Genomic DNA, 16,014 nt, shown 5'->3' on the forward strand with positions numbered 1-16,014 from the left:
TGCAAAGGAGGAAGTTATTAATTAGCTATTAATTAGTTTTATGGCCGCCCGTCATAGGTCAGAAGGTTATTGTGATCGTGGGAGGTTGGCTGCTAGAAAAGTAGATCTTGGGTTAAAAAGGTTTGAGCACCCCTTCTGCTTGTGTTAGAACAGCACTCAAGGTCACCAGTGGCGGCAACAAAGAGGAAAGATGTAATGATATCATAGAACTACAAATGGAAACAATGTGGTTGCTCACCGAAATAAAGGTATACAATTAATTGTCTATACCTTACAGATATATTTACCAAGCACTAGATTCATATTAGTACTGCTTTCATGATAGCAAATGCTTCAGCATGAATAAATTAATTCACTCACAGGTTTTCTTCAGGGAATTTGTGTTGAAATTACTTGGAAGTCAACACATTTTGAGATTACACTTTAGTTTTATTTAAATCGTGTACATCTTATGTTAATGGTACATTAAAAAAAAGTAGCATTTGTTTGTATTTTGTTTTTGTTTTTATACACGTTGACAAATATCCTTAACCCTCAGCAAGCGGTTCGCGTTGCCTTTTTTTCATAATATTTCTCTTTCTTCTCCATCTCTCCAAGCAGCTTGCAGATGCTGAACCTGGCTTTCATGCCCAAACAGCAGGAGGTTAAGTCTCAAAGCTCATTAACATACAATTTTACCTCCCACACCCAAACAACGATTCATTGATCCCAGACAGACAAAGGCAGTGAATCCTCTTTAGTCACTTTATTAAATATATATTGAGTCTCCTAAACGGGGCAAAAGTGGGCATAGGTGGTAGAGCAACATTAAAAGGGCGAACACAAAACAGATGCTTCTGTGGTGAATCTGCATCCTCCTTGATCCTTCACTGTTGGTCCTGAGAGGAAACAGAAATCATATAGCCTGAGGCGTGCATGTTGTGAACAGCCCTCAACAAGAACACTTTTCCCACCTTTACCGCACATCCATGAATAAAGTAAGGCGACCTGAATTCATTCTGGCAATTGGAGTAGCCCATGCCTAAACCCAAACCTACACCCAACGAGACAGGCCATGTGCGTCCTGCGGAGAGAACAAAAACGTTCATTCATCAGTCAAATGAGGAGAGCCTGCTTCTCTTTACACTGATGACTTACGTTTAAAGAGCAGGACAGAGAAGAACATCCCCACGCCCAGGCCTGTTACTGCGAAACGGAAGAAAAATACACGGCATTAACAGCTTGACTGCAGTGATTCAACTCAAACACTGAGGTTGTGTGCTTATGTTTCATCCAGTCACAAAGTGTCTGGCGCAGAGGATACGGAACAGACATCTGAAAAAAAGTCGATTGGCTTTGGTACTGTATATATGTATATATCGAGAGGATATTTCGAAGATTTTTGAAGGAAATGATATCCACTTCACATGTGATTCTCCTTGGCCCGTAAGGAAAGAGAAGGCAGATTTGCACTGTAGAAACAAGAGCATAAAACAGTAAAAAGGTGCCAAAGGGGTGTGTGGAGTTGAGGCAGAGGCCAGGTCACAAGGCTGCACATGTAGCTAAGAAATACAGTGTTGCGGTGCGGGTCCCATGCAGTGGAGCCTTGAAAAGGGGTCGGGCAGTGGCACAAAAATCACCCCGCTTGTTTTGTCTCGGACCGGAGAGGACCTTGAGGAGGAATGCGCAGGCCACGCCGCACCCAGTGGCGGGCCAGCCAGCACAGAAAACATATAAAAAGAGCCATTTGGGCCCCTCTTGACTCTTAATTGGATTCAGAGAGCTATGCAGCATGACCAATGTTCTTCAACCAGAACCCTTTGGACTGTTTTCGATTACACAGCTTTAGAAAAGTCAAACAAGAAAAGCTCATCTTCATTATCAGCCCCGATCGACATTAAACCATATGCATCCTTTTCATACAAATGTTTTGCTCTACTTCAGGCTTCATGTTTGGTTCAACCTCTTGCTCGCTTTGCTCTTGTGCCAAGCGCTGATTTTCATAGCAATACTCATTGGAAAATATGAGCGCAAATCAACATGTCTCTTTGAATCAGCTTGTCTTCGTCTGGCTATAATGAAAAGATTTGTGCGGCAACAAAAAGTATACAAGCCGCGGGCCTGAAAATTCTCGCCAGGTCCACAGTGTTCTATTGTTAGATATTTGTTTATCGTCTTGAAATCCCACCACTAAGACGTTTATCTTTAATTCGGTTAAGCGATATTCAAGACGACCCAAAACCAAACAAGCGAAGTTACAAAACAAACGTTTCATTTTGGTAGCACGTAGCAACGTTTCGCTAGCCGTGTCGGACAATATTTTTGTCAATAGCATAAAACGCATCACGCATACATCTTAACCAACAGCATTAGCAGCACAGATTCTACGGAGTTGCTTCGGCAACGAGAGGAACTTTCACACAGCTGGCAGTTTGCGAGAGTGAGCTCAAAGAATGCAGATGTTTTCCTCCCGGCAAGAAGCGAATTTTATTGAGCCGATGGTGGCGTCACGCAGAGTCAAGTGGATTGTTTGCCAGTCAAAGTATTTCACCATTTTCCATTTGTCTAAGTGCACACACGGCTTGTTCTCCGTCAAGCTGGTCGCAGCGCTTGGCGCTACAAGAAACTAGTTTGTCGTCATTTATGAGTCCGACTGTTAAACAACAGGACGTCCAGGAGGTTTGACCTGGAGTCATTTCAGAGGTGAGAAAGTTTAGAAAAGCATCTCTCATCCAGGAAGTATGAATGATTCATCCTTTGAATATATAGTATTCAAGATAAGGGAATAGAGTGACACTCCCTTTGAAAAGTGTTATTCATTTCTTATTGAACACAAGAACAATTTTAACTATTTTACTGTTTAAACATGATGCTTTGCCAGAATAAAATATTCAATCTATTTTGGTGCGTCCTTTCTTTTTCAGGACCAATCAAATAATCTGTAAGTTACCAATTTTCACAAATCGTTAGCCTGTTCTCTTGAAATAGTTGCCTAATATATATATATATATATATATATATATATATATATATATATATATATATATATATATATATATATATATTTGAGTTTTTGTAAGAAAAAAATAAAATGAAGAAGCAAAGTCTAGTTGTCTCAAATCAAACTATGCAGACAAAAAAAACACTAATTTTACCAAGCACGTTGCATTTTTTTTTTATATGATATTGCAACATGATGTTAAAAATGTCATGGTCAATTATGTTTATAGGATAGCACGATGATATTTGGCTCTAATGAGACACGTGGTATTATTTTGTTGTACAGGATGCCATAAACCATTGTGGAAACATGCTGATATTTGCTATAAATGTGTTGACACATACTCATTCACGTGGAACACTGCATCTCATGCGCACATGTAAGTCCAAACACAAAAACATTTAAAGTGGAGCCTCCAAGTTTGGTCACAATATATTTGTGACCTCTAAAATTGCATGAAGTTCTATTACTGAATAAAACATCCAGTAAAGAAAAGCACAACAAAGAAAATAAATGAAAAACTGTTGCTGCTGCCAAAGCTGAACTTGTCTCACTTGCTCAAACAAGAGTGGCGCAACCTATTATTATTACAATGTTAAAAATATAACGGTTAAAAAATATGGGTTCTAGTTCTACCCATCAATCAATTTTCTAGAGCTGCTTATCCACACAAGGGTAGCAGATTTGCTGGCGCCTATCCCAGCTGACTTCGGGCATTGGGCCGGGGACAACCTGAAGTGGTTGCCAGCTAATTCCTGGGAACAAAGAGCAAACTCCAATTAATGCACCCAATCACACCTAAGGACAATTTAGTATGTCTAGTTCACCTGCCATGCATGTCTTTGGAGTGCGAGAGGAAACCGGAGTGCTCGGATAGAACCCACGCTGGCTAGGGGAAATATGCTAACTCCACACAGGAAGGCCGGAATGAGGTGGATTTGAACTTGGGTCGCTAAACCGTGAGGTGGACGTGCTAACCACAGCGTCACCGGGCCGCCCGTCTAGTTCTAACCCTCCCACTATAATTCAATTCTTGTAATGTATAAACAAAAGAGTGATTATAATGACTATGACCTTCATAGACATTCACAGCGGAGGCAATCAACTGAGAGCAGCACTCCCTTCAAGCCAGAGCTCTAAGTGCACATTGAAGGCAGCTACAAGCCAGATGCTATTGTCTCTAGTGTACAGGAAGTATGCAAGTGATTTATATTAGATTAGGGAGTGTCTGTTTGGGCTTTGCTGTGACCTTGAACAATTGAATGAGGCAAAGTTTTAATTGCACCCAATAATATATGAAATTGGTTGCACAGTGGTTCTCCGTGAGGGCACTTGAGTCGAGAAAATGCGATTTGGAGGAAGACCCCCATTTGAGTGCTGGATTTCACGCAAATTACGTATATGTGCTTAGTCTCCGGTGCAAGGTTGTCACGAATGTGCATTATATACTAAACAGACATTTGAAACAAGGGAGACTTCACAATCAGGCTTCCCGCTCCCTAAAACGAAGAAAAACCACGTCAGTCTTTAAAATGTTTATTTCAAGGCAAATTGTCTCGGCTTGTTCTGTGTAACTTGTTAAATGAAGACTGTCATTAATACTTTACTACAGCATACTATAGTCCATCAGAATAGGGTTCCTCTTCATCCTCTGCAAAATACGATTAATGTGCAAGCAAAAAATGAATGATAGTAAGTTAAAAGAGTTGTGGTTTCTTGAATTGTGATCTTTACTTAGCTCCTCATGGGAACGCATTTCTATTATGAAGTTGACCTCAGTGCAGTGTCTCACACACACAAAACAGATACAGTGATCAAGCGAATGATCACAAAACATTTGCCTGGACCACCAATACACACTACTAAACATTGTACAGTGAAGTCATGTTTACGAAATTTTAAAACGAAAATTGACCAGTTTTCAGCGCGGTGTCTGCCAAGCACCGATCCCACTTCCGTCCGTATTCCTCCGCCATGTTTAGTGCTCTTAAAATTCCAAATCTCGCGAGGGATAAGATATTCACGCGGCCAACACAGTGTAGTACAGTACAGTACAGTGTGTGGATGGATGGATGGATGGATGGATGGATGGATGGATGGATGGATGAATAGATAGATAGATAGATAGATAGATAGATAGATAGATAGATAGATAGATAGATAGATAGATAGATAGATAGATAGATAGATAGATAGATAGATAGATAGATAGATAGATAGATGCAAGAATAAACAGTTAAGATCAATGGACGAAAAGTGCAAGATCAAGTGGTCAAAATAATGGACGGATATACACCAATTTGAGCAACGCTCCCTATTTTGTTATATCCAAGACATTCTGTTGTGTGTGTGTGTGTATATATATATATATATATATATATATATATATATATATATATATATATATATATATATATATATATATATATATATATATATATATATATATATATATATATATATATATATATTTATATATGCACAATTGTCATTATTGTTGTATTTATACAATACAATTATTTATTGTATTTTTATTACTATTATTATTATATTTCATTTTTATAGTATGCTCCAGCCTGCGTGTGAATGTAGCGCCCAGCAGACGGGCGCCCAAGTGCACCACTCCTCTCTTGCCATACTTGGCAATGCCTTTCTTGCTTCGTCGCTATTGGCTGGAGCGGAGAAAGCCCCAAGTGACCCGGACATGCAAGCGAGGCCCGTTTTCTGACTGCAGCCTCTCCTTCCTGTAAGACCGGTTGAGGAAGTGAATTTCGCTGACAGGGCTGGGTTCACTGAGGGAGAGGCGAACAAAACATCTTCCGCGGGGGACAGAAAAAAAAAACAACAAGAAAGCGAGAGAAGCAGTTTGACAAACCATTCGAAGGCTATAAGGCGTACAGTCACCGGTGAAAAGTAACCCCCCTGCCCAGCTGAGACCACCGCAGACATGGTAAGGGTCGCGCGGTTGTAGCTGGAGCGAGCGAGGAGGAAGACTTTTGCTGGGGCTAGTAGCTAACTAACGGCTATGGTCGCTAAGCTAACGTTAGCGATAGCTGCTAGCTGCTAGTAACATGAGAGGAAGAGCTGGAGTTTATCCAAAAGTTGCCAGTAACTTAAACACGCGTTGCCCAACGCTACTATAAACTTAAACGCATCGTTAATAAAAACATTTAAATCGTTGTCAATAGAATAGCAGCTTCCTGCATCTGGTTAGCCAGATAGCTGTTAGCTTAGCTTGGTACCCCGTAGGCGTAAAGTTAGTACAGGATGTTTTGGATTTGACACAAGTTGGTGAGGTGGATTTGAGAGCAGTCCCGATTTAACACACGCTCAAAACTCAGCTCTCTTCTCGTGTACACGCAAGTTAAAATAGCCGAAGGTGGTGCCCGTAGTTATATTAAGACCTAACTACTGCTCTCCCATTCGCCACCATGACAAGCTGTCATTCCCAATTGATCCGTTTCTCAGATTGACTTTGGTTTTTAAAATTACTTTTGTCAAAGCCAGCTTCCCAAAACAAGACTTAAAAAAATCATCTATGTGTCTGTGTTTCTTAATACTGGGCATCCTAACTAAAATGTCAGTTACTTTCTTTGGAAATTCTAGTCTGTGTGCTGACTTCTGTCGAGGTGTCTTTGAGCAAGGCACCAACCCCACGCCCCTTTCACTTTTGACATGATTTCTTGCATGCTTGCGCATATATATGGCTGTCTGTGCTGTGTGCAACACAAATTTACAGGCGATAGTGAATTTCCTCTTCAGGGCATTCAGTGAATTAAATACTGCACCACCATTCCCCAAAGTTTACACTTTCATATGGTCCTAAATTGTCCTCTGCCCGAAATGGTACAAGCAGCTGTCTCTTCTCCCCAGTCGCCCGCTCTCCCGAGCCACACTTCATCCATCTTGCTGGCCCAGCTCCACCTATGACCCCAAAGTTGTTGCTCTGAGCCAGTGTTTACACGTATACGGGAGCGCTGCTAAACACAATGTCAAAAGAGACGCAGGTGTCTCATGGGATAGCCTGACGCATCAGCTGTGAGAGAGTTTTAAGACGAGGCAAAAAGAAACATTGCTGTGAATTTGACATTAGCTTGAAACAAGTGTTTTGTTAAGGGTCAACTTTGGTCAAAATGTTTAGAGAAGTCAGGCCCTCCCTCTGTGACATCTTTGACCATTGGCCAGCTGCATGAGTATATTTTGGTATGGAAGAAAGTAAATTCATTATTTGGACGATTAAATGAGTTCGTCTTTTTTAATGCCATACTTCTATATCTATTTTTAAGTTTAATTCATGTGAAACTCTCAAACAAACCATGAATGGTCATTGGTGACCAACATAATTTATCATGCAGAAAATAATTCTATCTACTTAATAAAATAATTTGGAATCAATTGTCGCGTAACAGCCAAACAAGAATCCCAGTTCGAAACACATGGATTTTCACAACAAAAAAAATCACATTTTCAGTTGCAAAGCGAGATCCGGCCAGGTGCTGCTAAGCCATACCAGTACCATACATCAAATCTATTGTTTTAAGGTAAAGATTAGTTTTAATTTCATATTAATCTGTGATTAAAAAGTGAAGTGTAGCGCATCTTTATTAGCAAAATGCATGAGACCTTTCATTGCAAAAATGATTTTTTTCGGGTGAACCAACATATATGTGTATGCGTTTTCACATAACCGGGTATTTGTCGTGGAGATTGGTATCGAGGTATGTTTAAGTTACTTTCATGCATGGATTCAAACAAGTTGTGTCACAACAGAGTTCGTTTCAAGTTTAAAAAGGTAAAAATATTGAAATGTTTTTTTGAGTAATCATGTACTCTATGAATTTAATGTAAATATACTGTAATGTAATGTTAAGATTGCTCCTCAAATTCATCATTTCTCATGACGTTCATCTACTGCTGATGACACTTCGCATACATGACAAAGCAGTCTATGACATTGTTGAGTTACCAACACAAAACTCCACTTTTATGCTCGTTTATTTGGGGTAAAATATAAATCAAATATGAGAAGAGATGAAGTCTGAAGATAAAAAGATTATCACGATTGTTTTTGCAAAGCCAGTCTGCCTGCCCAGTAATGCTAACAGAGCGTATTCAACTTGGAAGTCCGACAGTGTTGCTTTTGTTCCTTTTTATATTGAGAAAAACGGTTAAACCATCAAAATGTAATCTATTGTATTTGTCCAAATGCATTTTAGGTGTAATGTCCACGAGAAAACGTTTTGTCACAGCTAGGTCACACCAAATGGCAATTGATCTTTTATTTGATAAAAAATCCTAAACCAGATTTCCCATTCCGATAATTTAACATTAAAAATCACACACACGGATAGCAACAGTACAAAAAAGATTGCAATAAAAAAAAAATCCATTTGTGGACAATTTGAATATATCAATCTTCATTTTCAGAAACAAGCCTGATTTTGTGGGAACACACACACACACACACACACACACACACACATACACACACAACTAAGAATGCAGGATGACTGCCAAAATCAGGTCAGCCAGCATCAGCATTACTTCTGTACCTGTGATTAAGTTTTCTGTGACTTTTTTAATGACACTACTTTCAAAGGTTAAATTGAATCATGTATTATAATTTCACTTCAGCAGACCGATTAAAACGTACTTGGTTTGTGTTTTGATTTGATCATTTTGTGACAAAAGAGGTACCAAGTACAAACACTATATGATCAGTTCAGAAGTCTTTCAACCCCCCTAAACTGTGGTAATCGACAGAAGTTTCGCTGTTGTCTTTTGCGCTTTGACTTTTACATAGAAACCTACAGTACTGTATGTCTTCCTCCACATTCCCCAGGGTTTCGTGTTGTGGCTGGTCTGCCCTGAGTTCCACTGCATATTTAAAGATCGGAAGAGAATCCCTCCGGGAGTGACTTTTCTGTGTATTCATGTTCTCATTTCCACTCATACGAGACCCTTTTTCATTCTGATGTCAGATTTCGGGCTGCCTCTATCAAATTATTTTAGAATTAATTATCCTAACAAGTCTTCCATTATACGATCAAGTACTCAGTGTATTTTAACTAAATTGAGCTTTATTGCATTTTGACGCAAAATTAGGTTCCATTGTTATTGAAAGGAGGTGTGAATGAAAACATGATCGTGTAGGAAAATAAATAGCAAAGATAGTCACTGTGTTAAAACTAAATTATGACTAATTGCTGCATCTTACTGAGTCATTTGTGAAATGGTCCTTCATGTGTGTCTCACTGTCTTTTATTACTGTGTGGTTGTCTAAACATGCTCATCAGAAGGAGCAGAAGAACAATAGAATGGTCACCTGTATCTAGCGAGCTAAAGTGGTCAGATGCCATCTAAGCACCTGTTGGAGTGCTTTGGACATTAATCCTTATTAATTTAGTCTAGAATACAAACAAAACCCAGTCATCAAATTGACTCCACTGGTATGATTACACTGAAATCACCACTCGATGAGATAAACAGGAAAGCAGAGCTGCCAGACCAATAGTTTATCGGTAACTTTATTCATGTCCCAAGTAAACAAACACATTAGAAAAAAAAAGTCTCATGTGACCTAAAAAGGAGTGGATTATACACTGTATTTATTAAACTAGATGGGTCTTGTTCAACTATTTTGTTTTGCGTAGTCACCAAAAATGGTCCGGCTTAAAAAAAAAGAAAAAGAAAAAAAAAACCCACCTACTCCTTTTCCTTTATCACAACTTTCTGAATAACAACAGTGAAGCCCGGACCACACTGAAGGACAGCTTGGGAAGACTCCATTTGCTAATTCATTTTTCACTGTGAAAATACTCACGTGACAAGATGTGAGTGCTATTCATGCTGAGCTAGAAATGTTGTGAGTGCACTCTAACAGGGCAAGCAGCACTTGGCCTGCAAAGAGTGCGTGTGTTAATTTTTCTTTTACAGGAATCATGCTTCCACACTTGCACAGATTGTAGTTGTTCTTCACCATTCTTTGCTGAGAATTACATCAGTTACTATGAAGCTAACTAACTTTAGATGAGTAAATGTGTCTTATAATAGTATGAATTTGACTTGTGCCAATTGTGCTTTTCAGAGTGAACAGCAGTTAGACTGTGCCCTGGACTTGATGAGGCGTCTGCCGCCTCAACAGATTGAGAAAAACCTCAGTGATCTCATTGATCTGGTGAGTTACTCTGCTCTTCCTGGTGGATTTATCTGCCTTCTGTGTAGTAGTAGTAGTCTCAGGTCAAAGTTTTCAAATACTGCAAAACTCTCATTGCGTGGCAAGTCATAGTGCTTACAAATGATTAGACCACCTATATTATAAACGTGAGAAAACAAATAGCGGAAAACAGGCATGCTCAAATTTTAAAAACAAAAAACATAGGGCTGCACAATTAATCAAATTTGGATCACGATATTGACTGCCACCATTAATTAAGGCGATCCTCAGCGATACTATTTGAAAAAGGGATATCGAATATCTCTACGGTATAGAAACATTATCAACATACAGTGTTCATGATAAGTTAGGGATATTGTGAAAGACTCAGTGGATGTCATATGTACAATATTTGATTCGCTTCACACAGGAAATTGTTTTGCGGCGATAGACACATCTCATTGTGCTTTCCAAATAAGATCTCACTGTGTACAGTGTGTCTGGATTTATGCAAATAATATCTCAATATATTATTACGAACGGTGTATATACTTACAGACGTTGAGTCCCAGTAAGCATATGGCAAGATGATGGATGTAAGTCACGCATGTAAGTCAGGGAAAACATTGTCAAGCAAGTACTTCTTGCACTTCCTCCTTCCCTATGTACACTCAACAGCATTTTTTTTCATGAGAAAATAAGATTGTATGGGTGCGTTTTACCAGAGTAACCCATACCGAGGGTAATACATAATTCCAAAATAAACAAAGTCACGCTTTCAATGTGACAGCTTTTTTTCTGTCTTACATTCCAGCCTCCGCTCACCTTATTCGCCCTTCACCTTTGACCTTTCTCTCCCTTGGCATCAGTGCTCTCCCCTCATCTGTCCCTCTGTGTATGCTAGTTAGCGATTATTATCGTTGCTGCCAATCACTTTTTTTTAAGCTAACATAGATGCCCATAACTTTAGAGTTCCGCCATCTTGGCTCCAGCTTGTAGCGGGAGTTTGGAAGTCACATTTCTTTCCTGTGAACACTCACTCCCTTTCCTTTTTTACCCAGCCTGGTGTCAGGTGTGTGTATGTGCCCTTATGTACATATGTGTGTTTGGTACTGGGAATGTGGGATCCTTTTTAAGTAAAACAGGGCCTCTTTTGTGTTTGTGCAATGATGCAGTGGACATGGAGGATTCATGTCAGTCTGTGAGAAGTAATTTGTACCCCCTTATCCCCAAGATATAATGTTTCCTCCTGATATTTTATTCCCCCTCTACTTATTAAGGGAAGCTGGAATGTCAATAACGGACATTGGACCATTTCTTGCCATAAATGGAGGTATTCTTTTCTCGTGTGTAATCTTGTTACCAGAATCCTGGGAGTTTTCATTTCCTTTTTAACTGTCAGTTTGGCCCTTGCTCTCTCTTTGAGATGCAGCCACGTTGTGTTGATTTGCTAAAAGAAAAAAAAAGAAAAAACATTGTTAAGCTTTGTCTCTCTGTTTTTGTGTCCAGGTGCCCAGTCTGTGTGAGGACCTTCTCTCCTCAGTCGACCAGCCCCTGAAGATTGCCCGTGACAAGGTGGTGGGGAAAGACTATCTGCTCTGTGATTACAATCGGGATGGTGACTCCTACAGGTAAAGAGAAAAACTGCAAAACAGACTTAAAAATAACTAAGTGTCTCAACTCAGCAGATTACCATCATTACATAATGCATTTTGACTGCGATATGAACATGCTAAAAGGGGCTTTTCTCTCTTTATATTTTGTTTCATCATATGCAGATATGCTGATCTCAATATTAAAAATAAACATTTTGGACATATTTTACCTATACTATGATTTTTTGTTTTTCAATGAGCAAGAGAAAAATGTTTAATTAAATAAACACATTTACACGATTCTTATTTCTTATGATTCACAAAGTTTGGTGTACTCCCAACACTCATCGTGTTGTACTTTCTGGTACTTAAGGTCCCCGTGGAGTAATAAGTATGACCCTCCCATTGAAGATGGTGCCATGCCTTCATCTCGTTTGAGAAAACTGGAGGTCGAAGCTAACAACGCCTTTGACCAGTACAGAGACCTGTGAGTTGAAATGAAGTCAACACACACTCAAAAACAAACACGTATTGACACTCTTGCAACGCCAACATTTGTCTGTAGATACTTTGAGGGTGGGGTCTCATCGGTGTACTTGTGGGATTTGGACCACGGCTTTGCCGGCGTCATTCTCATCAAAAAGGCCGGAGATGGATCCAAAAAGATCAAAGGGTGTTGGGACTCCATCCATGTGGTGGAGGTGCAGGTACGATTCAAATCTCAAATGTTCTGTTTTTGTAAATTTGCCGAATTACACAAGAGAGAAAATCTCAGAAACACCATTTGATCTTTTTTATTTTTCTGACGTGTTCAGGAGAAGTCCAGCGGACGCAACGCTCACTATAAACTCACCTCCACCGTCATGTTGTGGCTTCAGACGACTAAGAGCGACTCTGGCACCATGAATTTGGGCGGTAGCCTCACGCGACAAGTACGGTGCCAACCTTGAGCTTCAGCATCTAGACCCGCTGGAGCGCTGCCACGCATCAACTCGCTTTTTTTTTTCTCTCTGCAGACGGAAAAAGACGACACTGTTGGAGAGTCCTCACCCCACATTGCCAACATTGGCCGCCTTGTTGAAGTCAGTAACGTAGAGGAGATTGATCCATTTTTACCTCCTGCACAAAGCTTATACACATTAAGCATTGGCATGTCTTGACATGTCCTGTTGTAGGAAATGGAGAACAAGATTCGCTCCACACTGAATGATATCTACTTTGGGAAGACCAAGGATATTGTCAACGGACTTAGGTAAGGATTTTAAGGCTGTGTGCACTCTTGTTTCCTTTGAAAAGCAACAACAGTCAGCGGCAACCGCTGCGTCTTTTGGTAATACTCTTTACTTTTTTTCCTTACATTGTACAATATCTGCTGGAAGTTTTATATACAGAGGTGGCTACCCTCATGATTTCCTGGTATGCCCTGGAGTCAAACTCGAGGAGTCAAACTCGGGACAACTCCCAACATTACAGACGTCAAAAGATCCCTCTCATAGCAAAACAACAAAGGGCCCTTGTGTAGCTGCCATTGCAAATGTTTGTGGAAACAAAACAAACAAAAACACATTTTGATAACATTTAAAAGTTATTAAATTTAAAAAAATATATTAAACTGGTTGATTTTTTTATTTTTTTTAATTATTTACCCAATGTTCTGTCCTACCTAGATGTTACAATGGCTTCTATCTAGGTATACAGACAGCGCACTATCAATACACTATCAACAGCAGGCCAGAGGCGGCGCCAAAAACAAAGACTAAGCCCAACAGGGCACAAATCTAACTGTTATAAGATAAACTAAATCAATTCCAAAACACCCAAATTATTTCATGGATCCCACTTTGACAACCACTGGTTTAGGAGATGTGACAAATACATGCAAACTTCACTTGATTTTTGTCTTGTTTGTATGAAGATAACACAGACATGCTGTATTAACAACTGGCACTATTACATACAGGTCCATACACTGGTATCAAGAGTGCTGCTTTCCTCTTCTTGTGAAATTTACCATTTATACAACACAGACTGGTATTGAGTTGCAATTCATCCCGATTTTACAGAGGGTTTGTTGTGTTTCAAACAATATTTGATTCAAATAAAACACATTTTCATTGCAAGGATAATGGCAATATTCGTACTTAGGTTTGTTTGTCGTTTAAAACGGAAAGAATCGATTAGAAATTCATAATGTTGGGAGTTGCACTGATATCCTCCTCCTGGGCTTCCATCAAGCTGTTAGCATCCCTGCGTAATTTTTTTAAATATGTGTTTCTATGTACAGCATCTCATCTTCCCCAATCTCGACCTCTCAATATTTTTTTTTCTTAAAAATTGCTTTCCATTCTCGACATCTTTCCTGTCCAACCTATAAACACCTCCCTCCCACTCCACCTCTTGTCTATGCTCCAGATCTATTGAGTCTTTGCCCGATAACCAAAAGTACCGGCAGCTCCAGAGGGAGCTGTCGCAGGTCCTCACCCAGCGTCAGATCTTCATTGACTAGGGTCGGAGGTACCGCCTGGCATGAGGAGTGTGCACGTGTGTGGGAAATACTAAACGCTGAGTAGGACTGATGCTGAGTTCTGGCGTCAAAACCTTGAAATGCCTAAAATGACCGCCGTTCATTATAATATTAGTTATTGTAAATTGCCATGAGTTTGTGTGCTGACCACGTAAAAATAATTGCATTGAATTTCTTCTTTATTAACTTTGTTTAGTCACAGTTGGTGTCTGTCAAGAAGTAAAAGGCGTCTTCATCTAAAATGCAATGTTCTAACTCCATTTTGGTGTATTTAAAGCCGTCTGAGGAACAATCTTCAAATGATTGGCCAAGGTGTTTGCAGTGTGGAAACATGCGAACGCGAAACAATACTTAGACACTTGACTAACATTCTTACAGGAATTTTCGTCTTTTGGTAAGCTCACACTGACGGACTGTCGTGTCGTGTGTGTCGCCCTCACAGGAGTGTTACATCTCTGGCTGACAAGTCAAAGCAGGAGGCTCTCCAAAGCGAACTGTTCAAGGCGCTCAAACTGAAAAACCAAAGCTAGAGATGCTACTGTTGTGTCCGTTTCTCTCTGCCATCTTTTTTTTTTCATCTCCCTCACCACTGCCTCCTCCATGCAGCACTCAATTGTTTATTTGTGAGGGGGCAAAAAACAAATAAAAAAAAGGAGAAAGTGCTTAGCTTTTCTCTCCCCCTTTTTCTTGTCACGTTTTGTTTTCACGTATCTTTCCATGTTCTGAAGCCATTCACTCACACTCCCCTTCCATGTGATAAAACGTACGATATCGAGCGTTATGACGGTTAACGATAATCGTGCAGTGCGAGGGTAGTACTAATCCCTCCCCTCTGCAATGTTCTCAGTCATTTCGAATGGAACGTTCTTTATTTCCTCTCAGTTGAGGAGTCAAAACATGCACAGGCTGTGTGTCATTGTCATCATGATGTACATCACGTTTATTCCTTGCACCCCCTTACTCCCACCCTCAATTTATTTCTAAATTGATAAATGTCATTTTAGTCTTCCCTTCACACGGAGGCTTTTGCCTTGTGTCGGAAGATTTTTACTCGTCATCTGTCGGCATGCATGTGAGCCCGTGTGTGAGCGAGGAGCTGCAGTCAGTGGAAATACTTGCCGCCATAATAATGACCCCCTCCCCCCTCACCTTGCCACAATGTGTATAACATGACAGTTTAACCCCCTGCCCCTCTTTACAGTATCTTAACTCTTCTCACCTTCTATGTCTTTGTTGGGGGTCACAGTTTTTGTGTCAGTGGAAACCTTTGTTTCCATTTTGGAGGGGAAACTTTGTATTTTGTTCTTGTTTTAATTTTGTAAAGCTTATGATTCATATTGTATTAGAGCCTCCAGCAACAATAAAAGGAAAAAAAAGCTACTGTTTTTTTGACTACTTATTAGGAGAGCTAATTAGGGATGATGAGCACTATCGATTAATTATTTTTCCATCCATCCAAATACACCTGCCATGCATGTTTTTTGGGGTGTGAGAAGAATTGGAGAGCTGGAGAGAACCCACGCGGGCTGTGGGAGAACATGTCAAGTCCACACAGGAAAGCCGGAGCAAGCTGGAGCTGAACTCGAGGCTCTGAACTGTAAGGCGGATGTGCAAACTGCCCTTTCACCAATGAGTTAAATGTTACACATTTAATCACTTGTATGGACGTGTTTCAGACATGCTATTCAATCTCTTTTAGGGTCTAAAAACAGGTGACATTAATATTCTGTCAGGGGTTCTGAGTGGAGTAAACTCAAGA

The 16,014-nt window shown here is 39.9% G+C and overlaps 2 protein-coding genes across 2 annotated transcripts; one reads left to right on the forward strand and one right to left on the reverse strand.

Annotated features, from left to right (window-relative positions):
* Positions 1–730: 730 nt before the first annotated feature.
* Positions 731–4,971, reverse strand: LOC148418814 (MICOS complex subunit Mic10-like). The gene is made up of 4 exons (XM_088423697.1): positions 4,896–4,971; positions 1,138–1,185; positions 954–1,063; positions 731–878 (listed from the first exon to the last, which is right to left on the reverse strand). Exons 1-4 carry the CDS (start codon positions 4,954–4,956, stop codon positions 867–869), a joined length of 231 nt encoding a protein of 76 aa, XP_088279823.1. The 5' UTR covers positions 4,957–4,971; the 3' UTR covers positions 731–866.
* Positions 4,972–5,697: 726 nt separating this feature from the next.
* capzb (capping actin protein of muscle Z-line subunit beta) lies at positions 5,698–15,635 on the forward strand. Its single transcript, XM_088424109.1, has 9 exons — positions 5,698–5,930; positions 10,068–10,157; positions 11,646–11,767; positions 12,105–12,218; positions 12,297–12,438; positions 12,547–12,663; positions 12,748–12,813; positions 12,907–12,983; positions 14,698–15,635. Exons 1-9 carry the CDS (start codon positions 5,928–5,930, stop codon positions 14,783–14,785), a joined length of 819 nt encoding a protein of 272 aa, XP_088280235.1. The 5' UTR covers positions 5,698–5,927; the 3' UTR covers positions 14,786–15,635.
* Positions 15,636–16,014: the final 379 nt, after the last annotated feature.

Source organism: Hippichthys cyanospilos, chromosome 9 (assembly GCF_059441005.1).
Source record: "Hippichthys cyanospilos isolate Australia breed blue-spotted pipefish chromosome 9, RoL_Hcya_1.0, whole genome shotgun sequence".
Classification (NCBI taxonomy): Eukaryota; Metazoa; Chordata; class Actinopteri; order Syngnathiformes; family Syngnathidae; genus Hippichthys; species Hippichthys cyanospilos.